Source organism: Panthera tigris, chromosome A1 (genome assembly GCF_018350195.1).
Source record: "Panthera tigris isolate Pti1 chromosome A1, P.tigris_Pti1_mat1.1, whole genome shotgun sequence".
Lineage (NCBI taxonomy): Eukaryota > Metazoa > Chordata > Mammalia > Carnivora > Felidae > Panthera > Panthera tigris.
Window position 1 is genome coordinate 159,326,953 of NC_056660.1, and position 26,289 is coordinate 159,353,241.

A 26,289-nucleotide genomic window follows, 5' to 3' on the forward strand; every position below is an offset into this window, starting at 1 on the left:
TTTTTATAAGGTTAGTCTTTGAAGGAACTTGGAATAATTTATCTCTGATTCGCCTCAAAATGATAGGAAATGGGAATGTCTAGAGATAAAATAAGACTGGCTATCTGAATTGAAAACAAAGCTGAGTGTTGGGGGTTTATTATGTCATCCTCTTTTTGTATATGCTTGAGATTTTCCATAATACAAACCTAAAATTCATGCAATGAATGTGTTTTTTTTATGTATGGCACTTACAGTTTTATCATAAATTTCTGAAAATCCAAACGCAGGTAGCCATGGATTTTATGCAATTAAATGTTTAAACAGATATTAGGATAAATATTCTCTTTTTGATTCTTTGAAACATTATGTATAGTTCTGACATACATAATTTTTCTTTAATGTTTATTTTTGAGAACGAGAGACAGAGCATGAGCAAGGCGAGGGGCAGAGAATCCGAAGCTGGCTCCAGGCTCCCAGCTGTCAGCACAAAGCCTGACGTGGGGCTCAAACTCACAAACTGAGAGTTCATGACCTGAGCCAGAGTCGGATGCTTAACTGAGCCATCCAGGTGCTCCGACATATATAATTTATCTAAAGTGCAATCAATATTCTTCCACATGGGGGAAAAAAGAGGGTGTGTCCTAAAACTTTCTTTTTCTGGCCTCTACCTCTGTCAATTATGTAACTATCATAATTATATAATAATGCCTTAGTATCACTAACACTTAAGTAGTCAATATTAACTAATATTTAACAAACCCTATGTATGTTAAAAGAGCATAAAGTAGACAAATGCAATTAATGATGATTTAATTAATCTTAGGTTACCTGTTATCTTGGACAAGTTGATCTCTCTTTGCTTCAATATGTCATAATATAAACCTATTTTAATATTCAAGAATTGTTATTGCTCTAAGACCCTACTGGGAGGAGAGACAGCACCTCCATGAGACAAGGATAGGGCGATTATTTAGAATTAAAGGTCCAGAACATGTGCTCTGTTTACAGCTTACTTGTAATACTGTTTCTGTAAAGCACTCATTTCCATTCTTAAAATCTGCTCAACCTTGGCAGGAAGAGATTTTTCCACATCTTTTTTAACTCTGCGTAACAGAAATGGTTCAAGCTCCTTGTGGAGGCTTGCATAACCATATTCTCTGCCTTTTCCATGTTCTTCTTCAAAATCTTCCCAGGAAGAAAACCTTAAAAATTTAAGAAAATGGAAAAATCACTGAAAAAGTCATACTACATATGAAAATTTTCAGGGTAGTCACATATAAGCAAAATATAGACTTTCAGGAAAAGACTAGCTAACATTAGTCACTTCTAAGGACTATCCTTCCCAAGAAATCCATCTTATATCTACATAAAGGTGAAAAATAGGTTATTTTATGAAAATTAGGATTCTCCTGGAGTTAAAGATATTAAATAAAATAATTTCAAGTACAGAATTGTCACTAAAATATTTCTCAAAGAATATATTAAAGTTCTAGATCTATGAAAGAGAGCAATTTTGTGATCTTAGACAAGTTATTTATCCTTAGCTAGTCTAGTTTTCCCCATTTAGAAAAAGGGATTACCAGTACCTTATTACTGTTGTTATTGTTAATATTAAGTACTAAGAATGATACTGTTTGTTTTTCAAGCAAAGTATATTTTGAACATGGGCAGAATCAACTGTTGTAATTTATTACACATGACTCAAGCTTATTTATTTACAAATTTGAAAAGTTAAAATATTATTAGAAATGTGAAATGCTGCATCGCCCCCCTTTTTTCTTCCTTCTTAAAAATCTGTAATCTAATGTTCAAGGACAATTAATACTTCTTACAGACCTTATTACCTATACTAATATTTTCTTGCTAAGCTTAACATTCAAAACTAACATTAAAATTGCATATCCTAACTTATCTTACTTTTCTGGCATAATGAAATGTAGCAAAGACCACAGCTCTTTAAGGGAGTTCTGTAGAGGAGTTCCAGTAATAAGGAGACGGTGATTGGATTTAAAGTCTATTAAAGTTTTATACAGAAGAGAGTCATCATTCTTTAATCGATGTGCTTCATCTACACCTATAAACGCCCAATTCAGACCTCCAAGGAATGCCTTAAAATGAACAGAAGAACACAGTTAATGTTTTAAGAGAAAAGTGAAATTCAAATTATTAAACTGAGGCAAATTAAAATTGAGAACATGCTTTTGTCTTGTTTTCAGATAAAAACTACGTATTATTTCAAGATTTATTGGAATCTTCAAATCAAGTAACTCAACATGCAAAATACAGTTCCCTCCATGACTAATTCACCCACTGGAAAACAGAGCATGATAGCATACACATTCTAAAAAAAAAGAGAGAGAAAAAAAATTAAAAAAATTAAATGATAACTATCATTTAAAATAGTTAAACATTTTTACAAAAGATTTTTAGCCGAAGGGCAGCAGAAGCTTCTATTAGTGTCAATTTGGAGAAAGTAAGATATAAATTTGGAAGTGTCTTTACTCCAAGTGTAGGAATAATTCACTGTATGACCTTTAAACACTGTGGATCTGTGTATATTAATATGGGTCTCTGACTTAAAACAGAGACAGGCCAGATTCTACTATTTAGTGGTTGCATGATCCAAGAGACAAGCTCAATAACCACTTTGAGACATGATTTTTCTTTCCAATAAAGTAGAGATGACAGCAGGATCTTATATAATAGATTAGAATTACTTGACATATTAACTATAAAGAATTAAATAAGACAACATCTATTAAGCATTTAGTACAATGCTTCATCCATGGGTAGCTTAATCCTTTTAGGTATTCTCCTCCTCTTTCAAAGATCTTACAAATCAAAGCACTATGCCAAACTCGTTGCATATATAAGTCAGCAGTTGGCAAACTTTTCCTGTAAAGACTCACATGAAGTATTTTAGCTTGTGCAGACAAATGTGTGGTGACCTGTGCTGCATATTCTTTGGTTTTTACACCCACTAAAAATGTAAACAATATTCTTAATTCAAAGGTCATAAAAAATAAACCAGATCTGACCCACAGGATGCAGTCTGCTGACCCATGATTTAAGTTATCTTCTCATCCTATCCACAACACATGGTAAAGGAAAAATGGATATACACCAAACAGAAAACCATAGGTAATACATACCTTATCCTTCAATAAAATTTCATAAGTTGTTAAAAGTATATTAAATTTTAACCGTTTGGTCTGGGGATGCATCCATTCATGAGTTCTTATCTATCAATAAATTTTAAAGATAATTTTAAGATAATCATTATGAAAAGTATACTTGTACTTGAATATCTAAAATCTGTTCAAAATACACACAAAAAATGTATGTTTATGTAATAAAATCATTTTAATTATTTTATTTAGATTTTCGTTAAAAATCATTTTATTCTTAACAATGCCTAACAAGCTGCACTAATCTTACTTATAAATAAAATGTAAATGCCACAGCATATCAAAACCTACAAAAAATAGCAGATATATTTTTCTTACACATTTTCCACTAAAGGAAGTTCTCATTTAACAAAACATAAGTGATTAATTCATTTAATAACATGGCATTTATGGATGAAATGATATTCAGGTTTGCTTCACAATATCTGGGAGGAAACAAAACTGGCAATGCATTAAAAAACTGTGAAGCTGGAGATGAGTAACATGGAGGTTTATTATACTCTTCTGTCTGCTTTCATGTGTATCTGAAATTTTCCATAACAAATTAGGAGAAAAAATTATTACATAAAGTAACATTCAACTGAAAATTGACTTTTAGTATTCAGCCAATTAAACACATATTGAGCACTTACTTGTGGCAAGTTTTACTCTAAAAATTAAGACTACAAAGACACATACAATACCTATCCTGAAAGACAAGTATATCTAGATTTCTATATTTGTGGAGAAACAACTTACCATATTTCTGCTGTTAATGTCACCTAAATAGACCACAGCATTCATCTGAGAAGCCCACGTCTGAATTTCCCTTTGCCAGGAAGTAAGAGTGGAGAGTGGTACTACTAACAGAAAAGGTCCATATAATTGATGCTCATGAAACAAATAGTTGAGAAATGAGATCGTCTGTATTGTTTTTCCAAGGCCCATTTCATCAGCAAGTATGCAACTATTTCCTCTACAAAGTAAAAACAAAAACTACGTATGCAATAAACATTCAAATTTGTAAAGAAACTTTTTTTCATAACCTATGTACAAATTTATATGAACAGTTAAAATAAGTCTGACAGGTATACAAACAATACACCACTTTTATTACCTATAAATAATAAATGTAAATAAAGGCCTTTGTAATAGTTTAAGTGGACAAAGTTTACCATTTTAGTACAAAAGAAGCTTAAAGATTAACGTATTATTTTTAATCAGTTATGCAGCCAAGAACACAATCTACAAGTGATAGAGTCCAGACATATTAAATAAGTAAAAAAATTAGCAGAAAGAAAATATACAGCAGGATAAACTATAGCTACAGTAAAATTTAAATACAAAAAATCTGCACCCTAGGGTTACCTATATTGCCAAGAATAGAACAAGAAACACAGGGCAGGGCCGGGGGGGGGGGGGGGGGGGGGCGGGCAGGGGAAGAGGCCTAAATATTGGAAATAACTGGAAGAGAAAGAGTCCAGGACTGTGGGATAGAAATATATATATGTATGCTGATTATAAGTTCAATATGGAGTACTGCAGCAAACAGGTTAAACCTCAAACTCCACTGGATCTTCTTCTTAGTATATAATAAGTATTATTTATATACTAAGGAAATTTGAAAACCTGCATATAAAAACCAGTCTTTACCCTTCATGTTGGTGGAAATCTTTTCCAAATCCTCTACTTGTAAAATTCGTATGCTCTCAAATTAAACAGATAATTCAAAATATACTTACTTGCACCAAGAATGAGCAAGCCAATTTAAACCATTCAGTTGATAATCTCTTAATTCTAAACTCTCATGTCCTCCAATGTAGGATGGCTGCTTCTTTAGGGCTACAAATCTTGGCCTTTGTTTTAATACCTTTAGTAGAAATAAATGTTAATAAGAACCATTAAATGTGGGAAATTATTTTAAGACATGAAAATCTCAGCTTTTACCATAAATTTTGACATTTCATCTCAAATCATCAAAATCAGAAATTCCATGACTCAAGATGTATCTCAGGATTCATCGAAAGACAGTTTTCTATTACTATAACAAAGTATAGTGAAATATTTTGCCCTTTTTGGACAAAAAATGATAGAAATAAGTTCTGGCTGAAATACCTGGGGTCTCACATAGTTCACAAACAAAACCTATGTTAAATTCATTCAATTAACTGCTGCTGCAGCCCTGACCCAGAAATAAACCATACAACTGGCTTAAATTTCTGATTTCTTAATTACCATTATCAACTTAATTCAATCTTGTAATAAGAAAACAAGTTTTACTAGTATATAGATCCTCAAAACTATTGCTAATAATCACTTTAAGTATAAACATCCTATATTAAAGCAAGGTAATCTTAGGTACTAACTTTTTTCCTATGGGTACATCCTTCTTTTTCTTTCCTACCTTCAAAGAAAATACTCCCTATCTTTTAAACCAAACATACATATATATATATATGTATACATATATATATATACACATATATATATATACACACATATATATACACACACATATATATATATATATATATATATATATATATATATATATATATACATATATATATATATACACATATGCATATATATATACCTATTTTCCAGGAAATTTTCCTATTTGGTCTCCCCAAGCCACTCTTCACAACACCACCACCAATTTATCATCTTACTGATGTAGTTTCACTCACCAGGGCGAAAAGACAGTGCCACATCTAAGACCACATATTACAGGAACACCATTTCCTGTAAGACCTACCAACCAAGCAGTTCTCTCTCTCTCAGCCTATCTGAAATCAGGCAGGATCCATTCTTTATTTGAGCTTGTAATATTTTTATGATGCATATATACTATTCTCAACAATTACAAATTTCAAACAATACTCACTTTGCAATCTTTAAAAGGAGTGGTTTTTGATTGATTCCTGCTAAAATACTCATCTATGCATGCTTGAAACTTTTTGGAAATTAGGGCTCCATCCTCCCAGCTGCACTCTGAGTATGGAAGGCCCTGCCATTTGCAATAATAATCGGGATAACCAGCTGCTGACTTCTGATTGGAATGAGCTGTGAGAAAAATCAGGTTATTTATTTATTTTTACAATGAATTTTATCCAAGGACTAATTTTTGGTAAAACAACACCACAAGCAAAAATTAGCCATCTGGTTTATACTACCCTATTACAGTAAGACTAAGCTACTCTATTTGCTGTATAAATAGTAAATTTATTTATTTTTTCTGATTTCAAGCATGGAAAGATAAAAGTTTAATTAGAATCATTTATTACTAACCAATTATTCGTTCCACTATTTGATACTGTTTGTGTAGATCATCTGTAAGTTCTTGCTGGCAATTATAATATTCCACATCTTCTGGAGAAGCATTTTTCAACCTGAAAAATTATTTTAATCCAGAATTAGACTTAAAAATCTCCTCTAAATAACCCATTCCCCCCCACACTCTCTATAGCACAAAATCTCCCATTTTGTCACTCATCTAAATATGACTCAGTTGAATAAGGAAGTAATTGAAATAGAAATAAAGTGAAGCATCATTAATTTTTAATTTTAAAAATGTGTAAGCTATATTTACATTGTATATTATATTATATTTACATTACACGCATATATATTTACATTATATATGACACACATTCTACATGACCGTCACCAAGGAGAAATTTAGATATGGCTGTTTCTAAAAAGTTTTACCTTGAGGCGCAATACAGTAAGTCTATAAATAATTATTTTAGGTTATTACGGGATTCTTGACTATGTATTCCTTATTAACAAAACTTTAGTAATAACCTTTGAACTGCTAAAAAATTAAGTGTAATATAAAACACTTACCATCTTTTTGTCTCCTGATCTTTTTTCTTGTAATTATCCAATTTTTTCATTCCTCTAACATTCTGCTGCTTAAGGGTTTCTTCTGTCTCCCAAGTATTGTGGATATGGGACCATCCTTTCCATTTAATTAAATACTGGATCTCTCCTGGTTCCTTGTTTTTTTCAAATCCTGCATTTGGGTCACCATCTGCTTCAACTGCATAGATGGTTGTAGTAGCACCAGTAGCTGAAAAAGAAAGCACAATACATTCCATATAATTCAGTTATAAGCTTATTTCCTTCAACTCAAAAATTCAATATAAATAGAAAAATATATTCTTTTATTTTTTTATTTTATTTTGTTGATGTTTTTCTTTTAATGTTTATTAATTTTTGAGAGAGACACAGCACAAGCAAGGGAGGGGCAGAGAGGTGGACACACAGAATCTGAAGCAGGCTCCAGGCTCTAAGCTGTCAGCACAGAGCCCGACGTGGGGCTCAAACTGTGAGATGATGACCTGAGCCAAAGCCGGACACTTAACTGACTGAGCCACCCACATGCCTCACCATTATCTGGTGCCGAGGTCTGTAGGCCAACCAACTGAACCACCCAGGCACCCCAGTTCTCTTTTAAATAGGCAAAATATCAGGGTACAAGAATTTAAGTAAAATTGTATTACACACACATAAAAGAAACTCTGCATTTTAGAACAGGAACATCTAATTTAATCTCCTCAGTTTTAAAATTAGAAAAAACAAGGTTAAAAGTCAGTGACACACCTAAGATCATACAGCAATTTATAACAACTTATGACTGGCAGCCTGATAACTACAAATAAAATAATGAAAAATCATCTTTAAAAACTGCCATGTCCAAAATCATTATGTTGGAGATATCTGCAGCCCTCATGTTCAATGCAGCTTTATTTATAATAGCCAAGACATGGAAACAACCTAAGTACCCATCAACAGGCAAAAAGATAAAGAAAATGTGAGATACACACACACACACACACACACACACACACACACACACACACACACACGATAGAATACTATTCAGCTAGAAAAAAGAAGGAAATCCTGACATTTGCAACAATGTAGAACACCACTGAGGGCATTACTCCAAGTGAAATGTCAAAGACAAACACTGTATAATCTCACTTATACATGTAATTTAAAGCAAACAAAACCTCATAGAAAAAGAAATCAGAACTGTAGTTAATAGAGGCAGCGAGTGGATGTAGGTTGGGGGGGCAACCGGGGGGGGGGGGGATAATGATGTAGATGCATACAAACTTCCAGTTATAAGACAAATAAGTAAGTATTGGGGATATAAAGTACAACATAATGACCACAGTTAACACTGCTGTATGGTATATTTAAAAGCTGCTCAGAGAACAGATTCTAAATTATCATAACAAAATTTTTTTTCTTATTCTACCTATATGAAATGATGGATAAATAGAAACTAAACTTATTGCGGTATCATTTTGCAATATATGTAAGTCATTATGATGTCCACCTTAAACTTATACAACGTTCTACGTCATATCTCAATAAAACTGAAAAGAAAAAAAATGCATGTCAAGATAACTAAAAATAACCTACATAAAAACATTTTGAAATAACCATTTGTAAAGTTGAAAGTACCTAAATAACACCTATTATTTAGGTATAACAGAAAAACTCTGATACATAAGTTAAAATTTTTTCTAATTACCTGCAGTAAATCAAGTAAGGTCAAGTGAGGTTAAATGGATCATTTTGTGGGGAGAAAATACTCAGGCTAAGAAAAGTATAGTTTATAACAAGTAAAACAGAAGAAAAGCCACCCTCTTGACTTTCAAAACTGAAATAACTTCAAGAAATACTTTAGTAAATCTCACTGAAATAATCAAATAAATATGTTTTTTAAGAAAATACCTCCTTTTCTCCCAATCCGACAATCCATAAAACGTTCTATTGTTTCAAATTCCTCTTCCTCAGGTTGAGGAACATCCTCTCCACAGACTTCCAGTAGGTCATCGGAATCTGTTTTCATTTCTTCATCTTCTTTATAGCTAACATTGACAGTTGCTTGGCGACGAGAACTTCTTTTATCATTATCATAATCTTCTTCATCATCCTCCTCCTCAGATGAATCAAGCTGTCTCTTTTTTTGTCCAAGAATTTTCTTTCCATTTTTTGCCTTAGATCTAAGGAAGACCAAGAGATAGAGGTGTTTTACAGAAACAATGGCATAAAACAAGACATGCGACACTATATACAAAAAGAGTATCTCTGTAACCAACAATTTCCAGCATGAAATTGAGAACTATACTTACCTATTTTGAGGTTTCCTGCTTTTAACTTTGTTTTTTGGCTCATAATCAGATTCTGTTTCATCACAACTGCTTTTATCTCTTTCTTCTTCAGATTCTGAATCTGAGCCAGACTGAGATGGAGATCCTGACCCAGACATTTGCCAATCTTCACTGTATACAGAATATACAAAGTATGTTTATTTATCCTTATATTGTATAGCACATTTTACCTCTTATAAAAGTACAAAAAAAATCAAATTATGTTTTAGTTAATATAAAAAAATTGCTGCTTTCATTTACACTAACATATTAAAATGTGTGTAGAATAAAAAAATGCTGGAAAATATTCTTCATACAGTTCTCCTATAACTCCAGGGTTTTGTTAATCATTTAGTTATATCTCAATGAGTGGCAAATAAGTAAATGTTATTCTGATTATCACTACGAATGAAAACATGGAAAGATAATTTAAAGAGTCAAAGGGTTTAATTTTGAAAATCCTGTATAATTATACTTGCTCTCTCATAAAAAAAAAGATTCTAATCTCTTTCATTTTAATTTTCTGGAGAGTGTGATTTTTAAAAATATACACTCTGGGCGCCTGGGTGGCTTAGTTGGTTAAGCATCGGACTTCAGCTCAGGTCACGATCTCATTGTCCATGGGTCTGAGCCCCACATTGGGCTCTGTGCTGACAGTGAGGAATCTTCTTGAGATTCCCTCTCTCTCCCTCTCTCTGCCCCTTCCTCACGTACGCTCGCTGTCCCTCTCTCAAAATAAATAAGTAAACTTAAAAAAAAAACACACTCTGGAACTTATTTTTAAAGTAATACATGTTCATAAAGAAACCTAAAATATACTCAGTATAGAAAAATGTAATAAAGAAAAAAAACTAGTGCATTTTAACCAACATTCAATTATTATCTTAGCTTTATTGCTAATTTGAGTTTATACTCAGTCTATTCAATTCTAGTAAACATGCAGAGAAAAATTACTGGATGTACACATTAATATTCTGCTATAATATCAACTTCAAGTGGAAGATACACATTAAATTCTTATATATATGCCCTAACTAGTCTCACAGCTACTCTTCTACTCCACTGCTCTGTACCTCAAGCATCAATTATGACTATGCTAAGGGTTCCATAAGCAAGCACATATGATAAAATCTGGTTCATGGTAAAACCGTAACAGGGAAGTAATCCCTTTTTTATCTTGAGATCTTTTGAGAGTATGCACACTAGAAATAGCAACAGATAGGTAAAATATATGAAAATGTCTCCATATTTCTTATAATACACATTATGACCTTTATACCTAACCAAACCTACCCATCATCCCAAATCACTAGTTTTAAAAATAGTCCTTGCCTGCACCTATGCCAAGTTTAGAAATTACTAACTCAGCGGAAGAGTTATAGAGCTGATGAGACACAGTAGTTGAAAATGTAAACTAGTAAACTTCTAGTAAACCAGTAGACAGATCTGAGGAAATTAGCCAGGATGTAACACAGCAATAAAGGGATAAAAAACAGGATACAGTAAGATTTACACAGAAGATGGATGATCCAATAGATATCTACCACAGACACAATCCAGTAAAAAAGATATATATTAAAGTAGTACCAGGGATATTTACAAAATGAGAAAATGTCCAGGGATACAATGACTGGATTTTCAGAAACTAATAAAAGATAGGAATCTTCATGTTAAAGATGTGTAACAGGAGTGAATAAAGTGGAACAAATAAATAACAAATCCAAAGGTAGATATACCAAAGTAAAACTGCAGGACAGCCAAGGAAAGTAGAAAAATAAGACACAGACAATCGAACAGTATTTTTGACAAAACAAGGGAGAAAAAAACTCAGACCAAGAGCACATGGGTTGTTTAGTCGGTTGAGTGTCTGACTCTTGATTTTGGCTCAGGTCATGATCTCACGGTTCACGGGATTGAGCCCCATGTCAGGCTCTGCATTCACAGAATGGAGCCTGCTTGGATTCTCTCTCTCCTCTCTCCCTCTCTGCCCCTTACCTGCTCATGCATGTACATACACACTCTCTCAAAATAAATAAATAAACTTAAAAACAAAAAACAAAAAAAAACCCAGACCATCTAAATAAGTGAAAATCTGAAGTACTCAAACACGTTCCAGGTCAAGATCTTGAGGAAATTATAGTGAGTCTCTAAATGAGTTCTACAGGAAAGTAAATTTCACATGCAGATTAAAAGTAAGATAGCTATTAACAAAAATTTAACAGAAATACCCACTATTCATCATCCACTGGTCCTACATTTCTATGTAGGTTTCCCAAGTTATTAATATTTTCTGATACTATGACTAGGCGGATCTCTCGAGTTTTGTTTTTTTTTTAATGTTTATTTATTTTTGAGACAGAGAGAGACGGAGCATGAATGGGGGAGGGGCAGAGAGAGAGGGAGACACAGAATCTGAAGCAGGCTCCAGGCTCTGAGCGGTCAGCACAGAGCCTGACGCGGCGGTTGAACTCATGGACCATGAGATCATGACCTGAGCCGAAGTTGGACGCTTAACTGACTGAGCCACCCAGGCACCCCCGGATCTCTTGAGTTTAAAAACACCCCTCTGGAGAGAGGGATCACAGACAATAAACAAGTGGCACAAAAAAATCTCAGGTCCTCACAGAAAGATAAATGTTATGGATTAATGGTTTAAGTTAACCCAATAAAATGTCATGAGCCAAGAATTTACAAAAGTCTACTTCTGGCAATAATTTTTCATAAAAGAAACACAAAATCAATAGGGTCTTCCTGATATGAAAATGATCAATTGAACAAAATAACATACTCTTTATGTTTTTTCCTTTTGACTTCATTTGATGAGTCATCAGAATCTTCACTGCTTGAAGAATCCTACAGAGAAAAAAAAAAAACCAAGGTCAATGCTATTAATGATTAGAATTTGACCATGATATCAAATTTTTGCTTGTCATACTATTTAACATTCACTTTGCTAATAACACTAACTGTAAAGCTTTTTTCCCATGTTATATTTATATCATTAGCACATAAAGTAATAACATCTTTATTACAAATTTACAACAGCCACTAAAATTAAGAAAACATTACAATCCACTATCTTTAGAGACCATTATTGTTGCTTAGTATGGCCTTCAAAAGGAATTCTAATTGTTGGTATGTCAAATTTTGATTCAGTATTTTTCTTCCCCATTAGCTTTTTTTTCTTTTAATTTTTTTTTAACGTTTATTTATTTTTGAGAGAAAGAGAGAGACACAGAGCATGAGCAGGGGAGGGGCAGAGACAGAGAGGGAGAGAGAGAGAGAGAGAGAGAGACAGACAGACAGACAGACAGACAGACTCTGAAGCAGGCTCCAGGCACTGAGCTGTCTGCACAGAGCATGATGCAGGGCTCAAACCCACCAGGCACAAGATCATGACCTGAACCAAAATCGGATACTTAACCGACTGAGACACCTAGCCTAGACAGCTTTTGATATAGTTCTTCCTAAATGTTTCCATGCAAATATGCAGGTGTGCTTTTGTGTGCATAGGAACTATATTGTTTAAAGCTGTAGCCTGTATTCTTAAAAACATATTGAGAATTCTGTTATTCAATATGAGTAACAAATATGGTTTAATAGACAAATGTGTATATCTGTGCACATAGTATTCACATTTAGTTTATTTCCAGTTTTGCTGTGATGCACAAATGCACATACACTTTCACTGGTTATTTTGGATTAATTCCTAAAATTGGAATTATTGGATAGCAGTATATTGATACTTCGAGGCTCTTGATACATATAAACATAGTTATTTCCTTATCCTTTCAAAACATTTACTATTTCTAATAATTTCATAAATATCTACACCTAATTAAATGATGGCACATTATATCTACTTTTAAAATAAGAGCTTTCATAATGAAAACTCACCTCTTCTGATCCACTATTAGATGAAGCTTGATGCTGCTGCTGCTGCTGCTGCTGCTGCTTCTTGAGCACTGCAGATCTCTGAACAGCCAGAATACTAGGGCTAGATTTCCAAAACTATTATAAAAAGAAATATGAACTAGTGAAGGATGAAGTTTTGAAAAAAATTTTAACAAGGTTAAATTACTGAACATTTTCACTGCCTCCAAATAATAAATTCAGACTATTTTCCTTACATTATATGTAATACGGTATTATAGCAATTAAACTTCTGAGCTTAGTTGCATATAAAAAAACTTATGGTGTGCTGAGACAAACAATATTAATCAACATATTCTTTGATGTGGAATATTATTTTCAAAAAACAAAGTGACAATATGTGACACCAGTGCTACTCAAAAAGTGCCCAGTTTTTTAATTGATGTGAAGATGAAGAGCTTGTGTCAGAATGCAAATAAACTATGTCACTAAGCAGTTTCAGTTCAACGAACTTTTTATTTATTAGATAACAAGACTGCCTCCATAAAAGAAGTGTGTTAATGTATATCCTGGCCAACCATCTTATCATGACTGGCACTCTAACACTACTGTATTCTATTATGAGGTATAGACAGGTTTTAGTAAATCTTACAGAAGCTTTGTTCAGAGGGACCCTTAGCCTATCTACCAAGTATCTTCAAGGAAGCAAATCGATTAGATTCGCCTGCTATTAGCAACAAAGTATCTCCTTTGAAGATCTTGAAAGGAGAGATCAGACACACTAAGATTAACAGAAAGACCTCACAAAGCCTTTAATTTTTATCCATGAAACAATAAATATTTATGAAATTCAGTTTATGCATTAGAAAGTTGTATTTGTGTGTTTATTTTGTACTTGCTTGACAGCTTCTCTTCCAAGCCAATTAACCATTTTTGAGATATTTAACCACAAGTTTAAGAATCACTGAAAGTAATTTCAGTGTTTAAAATTAATGTTTTCTAAAAGCTAGATTAAGAATGCTATAAACCAATGTTATAAATTTTCCCAAAGTAGTACAAGAAATCTACCTTTCAGGATATTGTATTTATTACCTCAGCTCCATCAACTTTCGGTGGTTTTGCTTGGACTTTGTTTTCTCGGGAAGTGTCTGACTCAGACTCTGACTGACTGCCCGATTCAGATCCAGATTCAGAGTCACTGCTACCTGTTTGGCTACTGCTTCCATCACTACTGCTTCCAGAACTTGAACCAGATCCAGAGCCTGAAGCTGACCCAGAATCATCATCCGACTGGCTACAATTTGAAAATAAACAGATTTCGACCAAAATTTATTAGGAATTTAATTTTCCTTAAGTCAGTAGAAAGCCCCAAAGCATTAAATTGTATGTCATATTTCAACTTTCTACAGCCAAACAAATAGAAAAAAAAATTAATGTTAATCTATAGTAACTGACGTACTTGATAAATTTAGTACAATTTTGGCAAAAACATAAGCAATCAGACCACAATCTTTCTCAAAGATAATGAGCAAAATCTATCAAATTACAGAATTCTGGGCTACGAACTTGGGAAAACAAGAAATTGAAGGCATAATCCTTATCCTTAAAAGGCTATTTAATATTTAACCATAGTAAATATAATGTAGAAATTGTGTGGGAAAAAAAGGATACACATCCTGAAAATTCTCACAGTCACAGTTAGAAAAAAATTTGTAGCTTCTACTTATTTTCAAATTTATATCTATGTTCTTTCATTCCAGGGGAAAATAATTTATTGATATTAAGCTATGATCAAATACAATTTACTGAAAGATAGAATCAGTAATTGCTTCTCTGAAGAAATCATTGAATCTGTCATGGTTCCACAGCAGTAAATATGAAATAATAGTAAATTCTCACAATCTTTCTTAAACTCTGTATATGCACTTATGAAAACAATTAACAGTTCACTGAGAAACTACCTTTTTTTCCTAATACTAATTTTCAGTCCAAAGTAACCTAGAAATGGTCTGGCCTAAACAGGTGATTGTGTAAATTACTATTATTTCCAATAGTAAATTACTATTATTTCACAAAGTATTTACATATGAATTGTTGAAAACTAGGGCATTAAATTTTTTACACACATAGTAGACTCAGCTTTTGATATAATTTCACCAGACTTTATGACAAACGACAGGTAATATAGCTTGTGTATACACAACACGGCTAAATTCAACTTCATGTCCTCTGCTGTAATTTTCAGAAATACCACCAGATGGAGGTATTACTCTAGGGAAATAGATTGCAATATTAAAAGTAATTCATTTATAAAAGTAGTATCTCCTTTTCTAGAGCAAGGAGTTTAGTATTCACATGGAAACAGAGACATAAAAATATGAAAGAAGACTTTTGATTCCAAAAGTTAGATATAAATTAAAATGCTCAAAGTGTGAACATATGCATATTTTTAAAATCTGGGAATCTAGAGGAATAAATGTTTTTCTTCACAGAAAACAGTAAGCAAAATTTGCCTTTTAATGGCTGTGATACTAAGATCACTTTTGCCACAATTTCTAACCAATGGTCACATGGCTCAGAGATCAAAAATAACACAATGCCTTTTAATTAATAAATAAGCAAACAACAAACCCCACTTACCCATATTTTACTCAGGTCCCTTCTGAGAAATTTCAGCAAGAATAGTAAGAAGATATTTTTCCTGACACAGAATTTTGTTTCTCCATTAACCCACTAAGAGATAACTCATTTACTCAATAAATTTTACTAAGAGGTATGTTATTAGACTGGGAAAGACTAAGTTTCACCATTAAAAGAACCTCTAACTTGGTATGGAGAGATGACAGTCATATCTACCAATAAATGCTGTTCTGTGTGCTATTTTTAAGATAACAGATCCAGGCGTATGGGGAGCACTGAAGATACAAGCAAGTCTAACAAAAGTAATTGGGGAACACTGAGAAAAAAGTGCAGTTGACAGAAAAGGAGTATGAAGCAGAGGAGTATCTCTGTGATTTCTTGTAAGCTTCTTGAGGATACCATTTATTTTTTCCAGAGTACCTAACAATAGCACCTTACACAATGAGGGTGCTCAATAGATACTTGAAAAGCAGACACATGAGAATGACTGAATTTGGGGGACTATCATGGGCCTGTATTTTTGATTATGTCTTGATTAGCCATTCCAGATGAATGGCTGGTCAAAATTCCTTGTTAATATAACAAAACTCTAAGTGAAAGTGGGAATATTTCCTTTCATACTCTTCAGGTAGAAGTAGTTCTGGATGGAGATAAAAGCAAACAGCCTGAATCTAGGTTACTCTAATGACACAGATTTATTATAGAATGTCTTCACCTTATGCATTAGAAGCACAAAGAATTTATTTTATTTAGTTGCTTTTTGTAGGATTAAGAATATATACAAAGATTAAGTAAGAAATATCTTACATACTGTCACAGAACAATCTCCAGGATATAGTTAAATTAAAAAAAAAAAAAAATACATGAGCCTGTGTGGCTCAGTCGGTTGAGCGTCCGACTTCGGCTCAGGTTATGATCTCACGGTTCGTGGGTTCCGGCCCCACGTCGGGCTCTGTGCTGACAGCTCAGAGTCTGGAGCTGCTTCGGATTCTGTGTCTCCCTCTCTCTCTGCTCCTCCCCTACTCACACTTTGTCTCTCAAAAGTAAATAAAGATTAAAAATAAAATTTTTTTTTAATTAAAAAAAAATCCAAAATACAAAACAATGTTTTATACTATGCTTCCTTTGTATAATGGAAAAACATACATATTTGCCTATATTTTTAAAAAAAAGAATAATGGCAAGATAAACCAACAATTAAGTTAAAAATGGTTAACTACAGAGGGTGGGACAGAGGGAAGAGTAGAGGGAACAAGGTCTGAAATGAATCATCAGATTCAAACCATGTATATGTTTTACATAAGTTTTTTAAAAATAAAATCCTAAAAATTTCAAGAAAAATTGACACAGGTTTAGGAAAAAATATCTATATTGAGACATAAAATTATGAGCTAAAATCGGTGACTAATGTTTCCCTAATAAAGTAATTCTGTTTCAGCTCACTGCTATAAGATGCTCTTTCCAGAATAAAAGTCTGGGCATGGCCCTCCTTTTTTTTTTTTTTTAAAGTTTTCAGTGTTTCTATAATAAAGTGCAAGTACCTATGAGGCCTTTCAGGAATCTGTCTTTGCCAACCTATTTCCAGCCACTTACACCTTTAGTTCTACAAATGGTAAACTATTTGTAATTCTGAGAGCCGGTTTCTCTTTCTACTTCCTGCTTTTGTACAAGTACTTCTCTTTTTTCCCTCACTATATAATTCCTACTTGAGCCTCATCTCAGAGGCACTTCTCCAACAAATCTCTCCTGACTCCAGAGTATTCCCAAACCAACTGTAAATTAGGTATCCTCCCTCAGCACTCCCAAAACACTGTATACATACTACTATCTTGGCTGTGAGTACACTATGCAATGATCACTGTAGTTCTGCTTTCTTTCATGGCTTTTTTTTTTTTTTTTTGGTATCTCATCTTTAATATTCTATCATATCGTATGTTCTTAGAGTGTCGAGATTTTTACTTGTTGCCCTTTACACCAAACAAAGAACTCAATGTGTTTGATGGGTGGGGCGCCTGGGTGGCTCAGTTGATTAAGCAACCAACTCTTGATTTCAGCTGAGGTCATGATCCCAGGGTCATGGGATCCAGCCCTGCGTCAGGCTCCAAACTAAGTGTGGAGCGTGCTTAAGATTCCCTCTCCTTCTGTCCCTCTCCCCTACTCATGCTCTAAAATAAAAAAAATAGGGAGGGGGGAGACACCTGGGTGGCTCAGTCAGTTAGGTGTCCAACTTTTTATTTTGGCTCAGGTCCTGATTTCACACTTCATGGGATGGAGCCCTGCAATGGGCTCTGCACACATGGACAGCGTGGTATCTGCTTGGGATTCTCTTTCTCCTCTTTCTCTGCCCCTCCCTCACTCAAACACACACATACATGTGTTCTATTTCTCTCAAAATAAATAAACGTTTTTTTTTAAAATGATGGGTAGATGGATTTCCACATAAATCCAAGATACATGGGTTAGAATTCCTGTATAAAAGTCACAATTATATCTGCCTACAAGAAATACTGCTGAGCTCTAACATTTTATTTATTTAGGTAATAACCAATACCAGTAACTTTTTAAACATAAGCCACTTAAGAGTTATCCTTGTTATTTATATTAAATCTCACTAGCACAATAACAATAAAGCAGTAGTTACTAGAAACACTGAATTCTTTTCCTCACCTTTCTCAATGTACACAAGAAAATCCACCGTTAAGTTTATAGGCACTTTGATAAAATTATATTGTTTCTTACAGTAAATTAAATAGAAACACAGCATTTAAAAAATAAAAGAGCAATTCAAATTAAAGTCTTTTTTGGGGCTTGTTTTTATACTCAACTTCAAATATAAACAAGAGAGCAATAGAATGAATTACCATATATCTAAAAACCAGCTTCACAATTACCAACTCTTACCAATCTTGTTTCCAACAATCTAGCTTCCCAAAGACACACATCTCAGGCACTCTAAAATTTTATCCATAAATATTTAAGTATTAAAAGTATTATAAATGAACACTATTTTTAAATATCCAAAAAAACAGTACTATACCTTTAAAGCATGAGTTACTCCTGAACATTAAAGGTTCACACATTGCACTTGTATCTTTTTTTTTAAGTTTTTACTTAAATTCTAGTTAACATACAGTGTAGCATTAGTTTCAGGTGTACAACAGAGTGCTTTAACACTTCCATATATCACCTGCTCATCACAAGGGTACTCCTTAATCTCCATCACCTATTTCACGCATCTTCCCACCTGACCTCTTCTGGTAACCATCAGTTTGTTTTCTATGTTAAAAGTCTGTTTTTTGGTTTGCCTTTTTTTCCCCCCTTTGCTCATTTGTTTTGTTTCTTAAATTCCATAGATGAGTAAAATCATATGTTTTGTTTTGTTTTTTTTTCTCTAACTCTTTAAGTCTTCTTAATGTGACAGTTCCCTCTTCCTTTTTGCATTCCCTTGCAATTTATTTTGTGGAAAATATTAGGTCGTTTTTTCTGCTTTTTCAGATTTTGCTTACTGTAACTCTGTGGTATTAACATATTTTTCTGGCCCTATTTCTTGTAAACTGTTAGAACAAGAGGTTCAGATTCAACTTCAGCTTTTCTTTTAGCAAAAATATTTTTAAACACTTGTTGTGGACTTAGAACAAACTGAAGTTTGGTTGTCTCTTTTTAAGTAAAGATAAATTTTAGTTGGCATTTTCAGCCTTATCCATCCATTACACAGTTCCCTATAACCTCTACACCTAATTTTTTAGCAGCCACTGATCATATGGCTTTATCATCTATTCATTTAGAGGCAGTAAGATGGTGATACACCATTCTTCACTTACCCATTATATCATTTATTCGTTAATTAACTTTCCCTCATGTTTGTTAACCTTAAGTTACAGTTCATACCTGAAAGCCATTTTTATTTGTTTTCCTTATATTTGTTAGTTTTGAAAGTGAGTTAAGTTGCTAGCATCCTTTCAAAGTTGACCAATAGTTTTTATGTCTCATGAACTCATGGTTTTGAATTCTTTGATAAGTTTTAATCCACTATATCATTCTTGACGTCCAAATTGTCCCATCTTTAGCCCACAGGAAATACTTTATTAGTTCCAGAGTCCTTTTGACAAGACCTCAAGTAGTCTTTGATAGCTTCCTTACTTTCTTGTCTGACAAGATGAACCAGGCTCATCTTGTGTATTTCCTGCTTCAAAATGTAATCCAGCCATTTCATCAAAATGCTTTTGTTTAGATTAGAACTTAAATTGCAATCTGAGTACTAGGTGAGTCTATTACTATGGGATTGGTCACTGTTTTTAAGATTGTTTTTAATGGAATGAACTAGTAACATACATTTTTAAAGACAATGCATTAAGAATTTATACTAACATTTCCAATTTAAATTTGTAGGTTTTTATTTTTTCGGTTATATATTTATAGTATCACTTGGGTTGAGTTTCTTTGTTCCAAATGACATTAAGATTATTTATTTCCTTACCTGAGAATGTATACAATAGCTCCAAAATGATACCTTATTAATAACATGATTACTAAATGTTAAAATCTCTTTAAAATTCTTTTGTCCTAAGAATAATCCTAGAATCAAATTATTGCTTTAAAACAACTGAAATAATTTATTGCTGTAGAGCCACCAATTTGGTTACTTAGGATCATTTGCCTTTCTTCATTTTAGATACTGCTTTTTACTCATTTTGACTTAATTTTGCTTTGTTATTTACTTGGATCCAATGTGAGGGCTACAGAAGTTAAAGTCAAAATCTACTTTCCATCTTTGTCTCCTCTACACTATGTCGTCTCCCCCTATAGTTCTTTTTTAAAGTTCTAAATGTACTTTCCCTTTTCTTCAATATAAGCAAATTATGAATAAGGATATATTTGTATATATCTCCGCTTTCATAAAAAATCATTAACATATTTACACTCTTAAATGATATATATACATTGTATTCTGGAGATCATTCTACAGCAGATTTGTTTCCTCTCCCTTTATGCAACTACACATACTCCATTTTGTAGATGTATCACAGTTTCACTTTGTCCCTCAAAGATGAATATGCTTTGCTTCCAAGCCTAAAAACATGGCCCACTGCATATATCTTTTTGTATTTGACAGCATATGTTTTGATTTGCTACTTATCAACCAATGTAAACATATCCCTTTAAAGTTTCAAATTTTATAATCGCCTAGCACCCAGATCCTGATAGTTAAGTACTATTCCACACTTAAATAAACTGGGAGTCCTTTGAAAAATGGCAGATTCCAGAGACAGGGAAAGTACAAGACGAACCTAAACTATCCTGCTATACCCAAAAGCGAAAGAAAGAAAGAAAGAAAGAAAGAAAGAAAGAAAGAAAGAAAGAAAGAAAGAAAGAAAGAAAGAAAGAAAGAAATGGAGGCATTTCAAAAGAACAGGAAAAAACAAACAAACAAACATAACAGGACATAGGAGCCAACTTGAAGAAGCTTTCATTGGCAAATCTGACCTAAGCATAGAAACAGTCCATCAAAGGTTACTACCCAGTAAATAAAACAGGAATCCTCAAGTCCATGCTGATAATAAGTAGGTAGGTAGGCAGACAGGCAGAAATAAAGACAGTGGAGAGCTCTGATAGGGCTCTGACCACCAATTGGTCAATATGGCCAGGAGAGCAGTGTTAGAAAATTACCATTTTCAATCACCAGAGAAATACTAGTTTGGGCGAGAATCATCAAGAGACACTAAATCTAGGGATAGAGTTTGATGAGTAAGATACCTGCACAGTCTCAAGGTGTCTTCTTAGAAATTGTTTTCTGGTGTAACTGATAAATGAGAAACCAGATGAAAAACCGGAAACCACCCTGTCCTGGTAATCGAAACAAACATAGTGAATAGGGACCAACAGGCAACATGAGCCTCCAGATATATCTGAGAAAGATATATCACCACTTACACAGTACTCCAGCCAGGGATGCATGTGGTATGGGATGCATTACTTGGATCTAATCCAAAGTGAATAGAAGACAAGCCCAAATTAAGAAATATATTTTATAAAATAACTAGCCTATCATCTTCAAAATACTAATGCCATGAAAAACCAAAAGAAAGTGTTCCAGATTAAAGGAGATTAAAGAGACATGACAGCCAAATACAATATGTGATCTCAGACTGGACTCTATATGGAAAGATGACTAGGATTGACCAAACTGACTACTGACTGAAGATTATTCTATCAATGTAAATTTAATAACTATACATGCCTTATGTAAGGGAATGCCTATATTCTTGGAATACATATATTCTAAGGTGTAAAGTGGCATGGTTTTTCCAATGTGCTCTTAAATAATTCAGGAAAAATAAACACGTATTACGTATACATCACATATATAAATATAAAGGCAAAAAGTTAAAGTAGCAAACCTGAGCAAAGGGTATATAAAGAATTTCTTGGTACTATTTTTGCAACTTTTCTGCACTATTCATTAGTGCTCCTACTCTACTCATCCCTCACTTCTCCAATCAAGTTATTCTAAATCTCCACCCCAGATTACATAAGACACCTAGCAAGATTTCTGGCAGTGGTACATGATTAAGATAGTTGTATTGCCTGGATATTTTACTTAATTCTACCCCTACTTTCTAGGACTCTAACAGACTCTAAAAATATGTAAGTAAACAGTACTACCACCTCTTGGCTTTTTATTCAAAATATCATAAGCCTAATAAGTCTTTCAAAGTCTTGTTCCTTCCTCCTGGTTTCTCTGCCTCTACTTTTCTTCTTTCAGATTTTTTTCTTTCTCTAAGTCATCTAATTTAAAATTGTTTGGGGGCTCAGTCGGTTAAGCGTCGGACTTCAGCTCAGGTCACGATCTCGCAGTCCGCGTGTTCGAGCCCCGCGTCGGGCTCTGGGCTGATGGCTCAGAGCCTGGAGCCTGCTTCCGATTCTGTGTCTCCCTCTCTCTCTGCCCCTCCCCCGTTCATGCTGTGTCTCTCTCTGTCTCAAAAATAAATAAACGTTAAAAAAAAATAAAAATAAATAAATAAATAAATAAAATTGTTTGGGGGAGGGGTGCCTGGGTGGTGAAGTTAGCTGGGCGTCCAACTCTTGATTTTAAGCTCAGGTCATGATCCCAGGATCATGGGATCAAGCCCTGCGTTAGGTTCCCCATGCCTGCTTAGATTCTCTCACTCTCTGCCCCCTCCCCTTCTCACGTGCTCTCTTTCTCAAATATAAATAAATAAATAAATAAATAAATAAATAAATAAATGTAAAAAAAATAAAAATAAAATTGTTTGGAGGAAAATAATTTTGAGGAAACAGAAAATCTAGAACACTGAATCTATTTCCCACATGGTCACAATTGTCTACATCCAAGTAGCACTGGTTCCTTCCAATGATGCACATAATCACCAAATCTCTGCATGACCTTCACTGGTCACCTCCCACAAACAAGTGTCTTATATTCAGACAACTTCATTCATTTATGTTATTGGCTTGGACCCTATGGTCCTTTCTCTCAATTATACTCTAGTTTAGACAAAACTTAAAGTAGCTCTTCACAGATTTCAAAATATCTTCATCACTATACTCTAATTTATCCATACAACACAGGGTCCCAACTTTAAGGAGACTTAATTCCATTGTCAAACACTTATTTTCAATTCCAATCTCACCCTGCTGTCCAGAGACCCCATATCCCCTGCAAATACCCCTGTGCTGCCATGTTTGCTCAGAGCTTACTGCTCCTAATGCTGGCTTTGAGGTCTTTTTTATTGCTGGCACAATGAAGCCTTCTTTGAAGTTTAGCAGTGTGCCTATTTTTTGCCCACTTGCACTATTTTATTTAGATTTTCATATGTTTGTGGGTAGGAAATACTTTACTTTAGGAGAATCTTTTAGCTTAACCTAGCATATGACAGCATAGCAACACCTCCTTTATCTGCACTCAACTCTAGACTCAAATCAGTCCTTTAAACTAAAAAAAAAAAAACCACCAAGACCTATAATGGGTACATGAAAAGAATATATTCTCAAGTGAATAAACAAAGATTCTTCTGTATTACAAGAAAAAGAAGTCTTCAAGTATTTTTTGCTTTTTTATCACAGGAATTGGAAACTAAGTCTGCAATGGCACACAAAGGAAGAATGAATAAAATAATCTAAGAAAATGGCAACAAGGAGCAGCTGCTTCCCTTACCATCAGATCGGCAACAGAAGAAACTGGCCCTGATAAAGGACTAGGAATGGACTGACAAAGTCAAGAAACTGTAGGTTAGACTCTGGAAAGATAGGGAAGGAATGCTATAGGATACACTGATAAAAGGTAAACTGCTTTTCCACAGAAATATTAATAAAAGATTAAATGCCTGACATAGTAATACATAAACAAACAACTATATTTACTATGCTAAAGAACAAACATACTGCACTAAATTCTCATTTCAAGCCTTGTTCCCTCTCCTAATTACTGTTTTAAGATCAATACCATTCAAAAGGAGTTCTTTGGGGGAAGTTTTGAAAGAAGTTTTTGACAAATAATTATGGGGGAAATTCAGGGCTAACCTGATTGAATGCTCTGAAGTTTAACCCTAACCTATTTTTTCCTAGCTTTCTAGCTCTTTCTTCTCATTGTTAATTATATTTATATATGTACACCCATTAGACAAGCCTCAGGTTTCTGCACATGGAAATAATAAATATACTTAAGGATTACTGTGAAGATTAAGAGATGTAAAGCATATAGTCTGATGTATTGTGGGAATTCAATACTAGTAGATATCAGAAATTAAAAAAAAAAAAAAAAAAATTGGTCTTTTTCCTGAGTTCAAGACCAGAATCATTACTTCAAGTTCTGCTTTAAGCTGTTCTTCAGACTGTCATAATTATAAATATATAAAGTGTCTATGAATAACACCTATGATGTACTCAAGTTTTCAATACAAATTACTAACAAGGATAAACAGGGTGATTACTAATTGGTGCTATGTGCCAGAACCTGGATTCTCATTTAATCCTTTCATTTTTTTATAATAAATAAACTGAGGCTCAGAGAAGGATAAGTGAAGAAACCAAATACCAGTATTGTAACAAGTGTACAAATTATGAACACATGTGAAGAAATGAAAGAAAATTCAGAAAAATAAAATCCACTGATTTCTTAGTATAAGTGATTATTTTAAAGTAACTTTTTATATTTATGCCTTATGTACGTTGTCTACTTGCTCCTCCACACTCACCCAGTATCCATTTTGTTTGCCCTTTAGTACTGCATAACTGTTGTCCAGTTTTCAATGGTATACACCCACCCAGCTAAAGGTTAGATTTCCTAGTCTATCTTTCAGCTACATGTGGCCATGTGAACAGGTTCCAGCCAACGGGATATGGCTAGAAGTGATGTGGGATTATTATGTCATAGCCTTAATAAAGTGGCTTGCCTTAAATCTTCCCCTACCCTATTTTGTTCCTGTGGTCTGAAAACGGCAACTAGTAGAGCAAAAGCAGCTATGTATTAAGGATAGCAAAACTGTCCCACTAGTCACAGTAACTGAATAACCTCAAGGAATAGAGCTCACTTACCTGAGAGTGGAAAAGAAGTGACTATGTGAGCCCCTGTGTTTTGAGGTATCTAGTACATACAGCACTTTAACAGGTTCTCTACTTAACATACTATAATAACGTTTATGCAATAAACACTTTTGAAAGAATAAGTTCTATACGTATACAATGTGAATTCACTGGCTCATCTCTTCAATTAACAGGAGTTTTTAGAAGAGACAAAATACCATGGTAAAAAGTAAAACTTATGAGAATCAAAGATATAAAGATGCATTGATTTCTGATTAAGGAACTAGAGGTAAGGGAAATGGAATCAAGGGCAAGGCTTTATGGAAATAGTCATCTTAGAACTCACTGGTAGTATTCCCCATAATTTTCCCTCTAGAGAATGAGTCATCTCTGAAGTAACTGATAATCCACTCTAAAGTTACTCAAAAATATATTCTTTATGTAACCTTCTCCAATTTCTTCAGGCACATCACTGTAGCAACATACGTGTTCACGATATTTTGGTCATGTTATTATTCTTTCACAATATTACAATTATTTTTATGCATGTATCTCTAACTACATCCTAGAATTCATTAAGTCAGGGACTTCATTTCTGTTATTTTTATAGACTGTTATCTACTTCAACGGGACTAGAGAAACAATATGGAAACTAGTAGGTATTGAGGAAATACTTAAAACTAAGACAATGAATTGGTGGCCAAAGGCAATGGCTCTCAAACTTTCTGGACTATGACTTATACATTTTATATCATGAGGCAGTGCACACATGCACATGCATGCACACATAGGCATAAAAGTGTGACGAACTACTACTGTACAAAAGGCACACTGTATTTTCTATTCTAGTTTACACTATCCTCTCTCAGTAAAAAAAGAACTGTTCATAATCCTCTAACATGCTGCAACTT

The 26,289-nt window shown here is 33.7% G+C and overlaps 1 protein-coding gene and 1 long non-coding RNA gene across 4 annotated transcripts in view; one reads left to right on the forward strand and one right to left on the reverse strand.

Moving 5' to 3' along the window:
* Window positions 1-26,289, reverse strand: part of CHD1 (chromodomain helicase DNA binding protein 1) — a 74,979-nt gene that overhangs the window by 35,227 nt on the left and 13,463 nt on the right. For all 3 annotated transcript variants that reach the window (XM_042990756.1, XM_042990759.1, XM_042990748.1), the window contains 13 exons: window positions 14,288-14,489; window positions 13,220-13,333; window positions 12,111-12,175; window positions 9,305-9,454; window positions 8,904-9,175; window positions 6,999-7,224; window positions 6,441-6,541; window positions 6,037-6,215; window positions 4,892-5,019; window positions 3,909-4,125; window positions 3,135-3,224; window positions 1,900-2,090; window positions 996-1,184 (listed from right to left, as the gene is read on the reverse strand). In XM_042990756.1, the coding sequence (XP_042846690.1) occupies window positions 996-1,184; window positions 1,900-2,090; window positions 3,135-3,224; window positions 3,909-4,125; window positions 4,892-5,019; window positions 6,037-6,215; window positions 6,441-6,541; window positions 6,999-7,224; window positions 8,904-9,175; window positions 9,305-9,454; window positions 12,111-12,175; window positions 13,220-13,333; window positions 14,288-14,489 (2,124 nt within the window). The remainder of the gene's footprint in view (window positions 1-995; window positions 1,185-1,899; window positions 2,091-3,134; window positions 3,225-3,908; window positions 4,126-4,891; window positions 5,020-6,036; window positions 6,216-6,440; window positions 6,542-6,998; window positions 7,225-8,903; window positions 9,176-9,304; window positions 9,455-12,110; window positions 12,176-13,219; window positions 13,334-14,287; window positions 14,490-26,289) is intronic.
* On the forward strand, window positions 9,306-24,184 carry LOC122239745. Its single transcript, XR_006219146.1, has 2 exons — window positions 9,306-9,474; window positions 23,921-24,184. It is a non-coding gene; the product is annotated as an uncharacterized LOC122239745 (long non-coding RNA).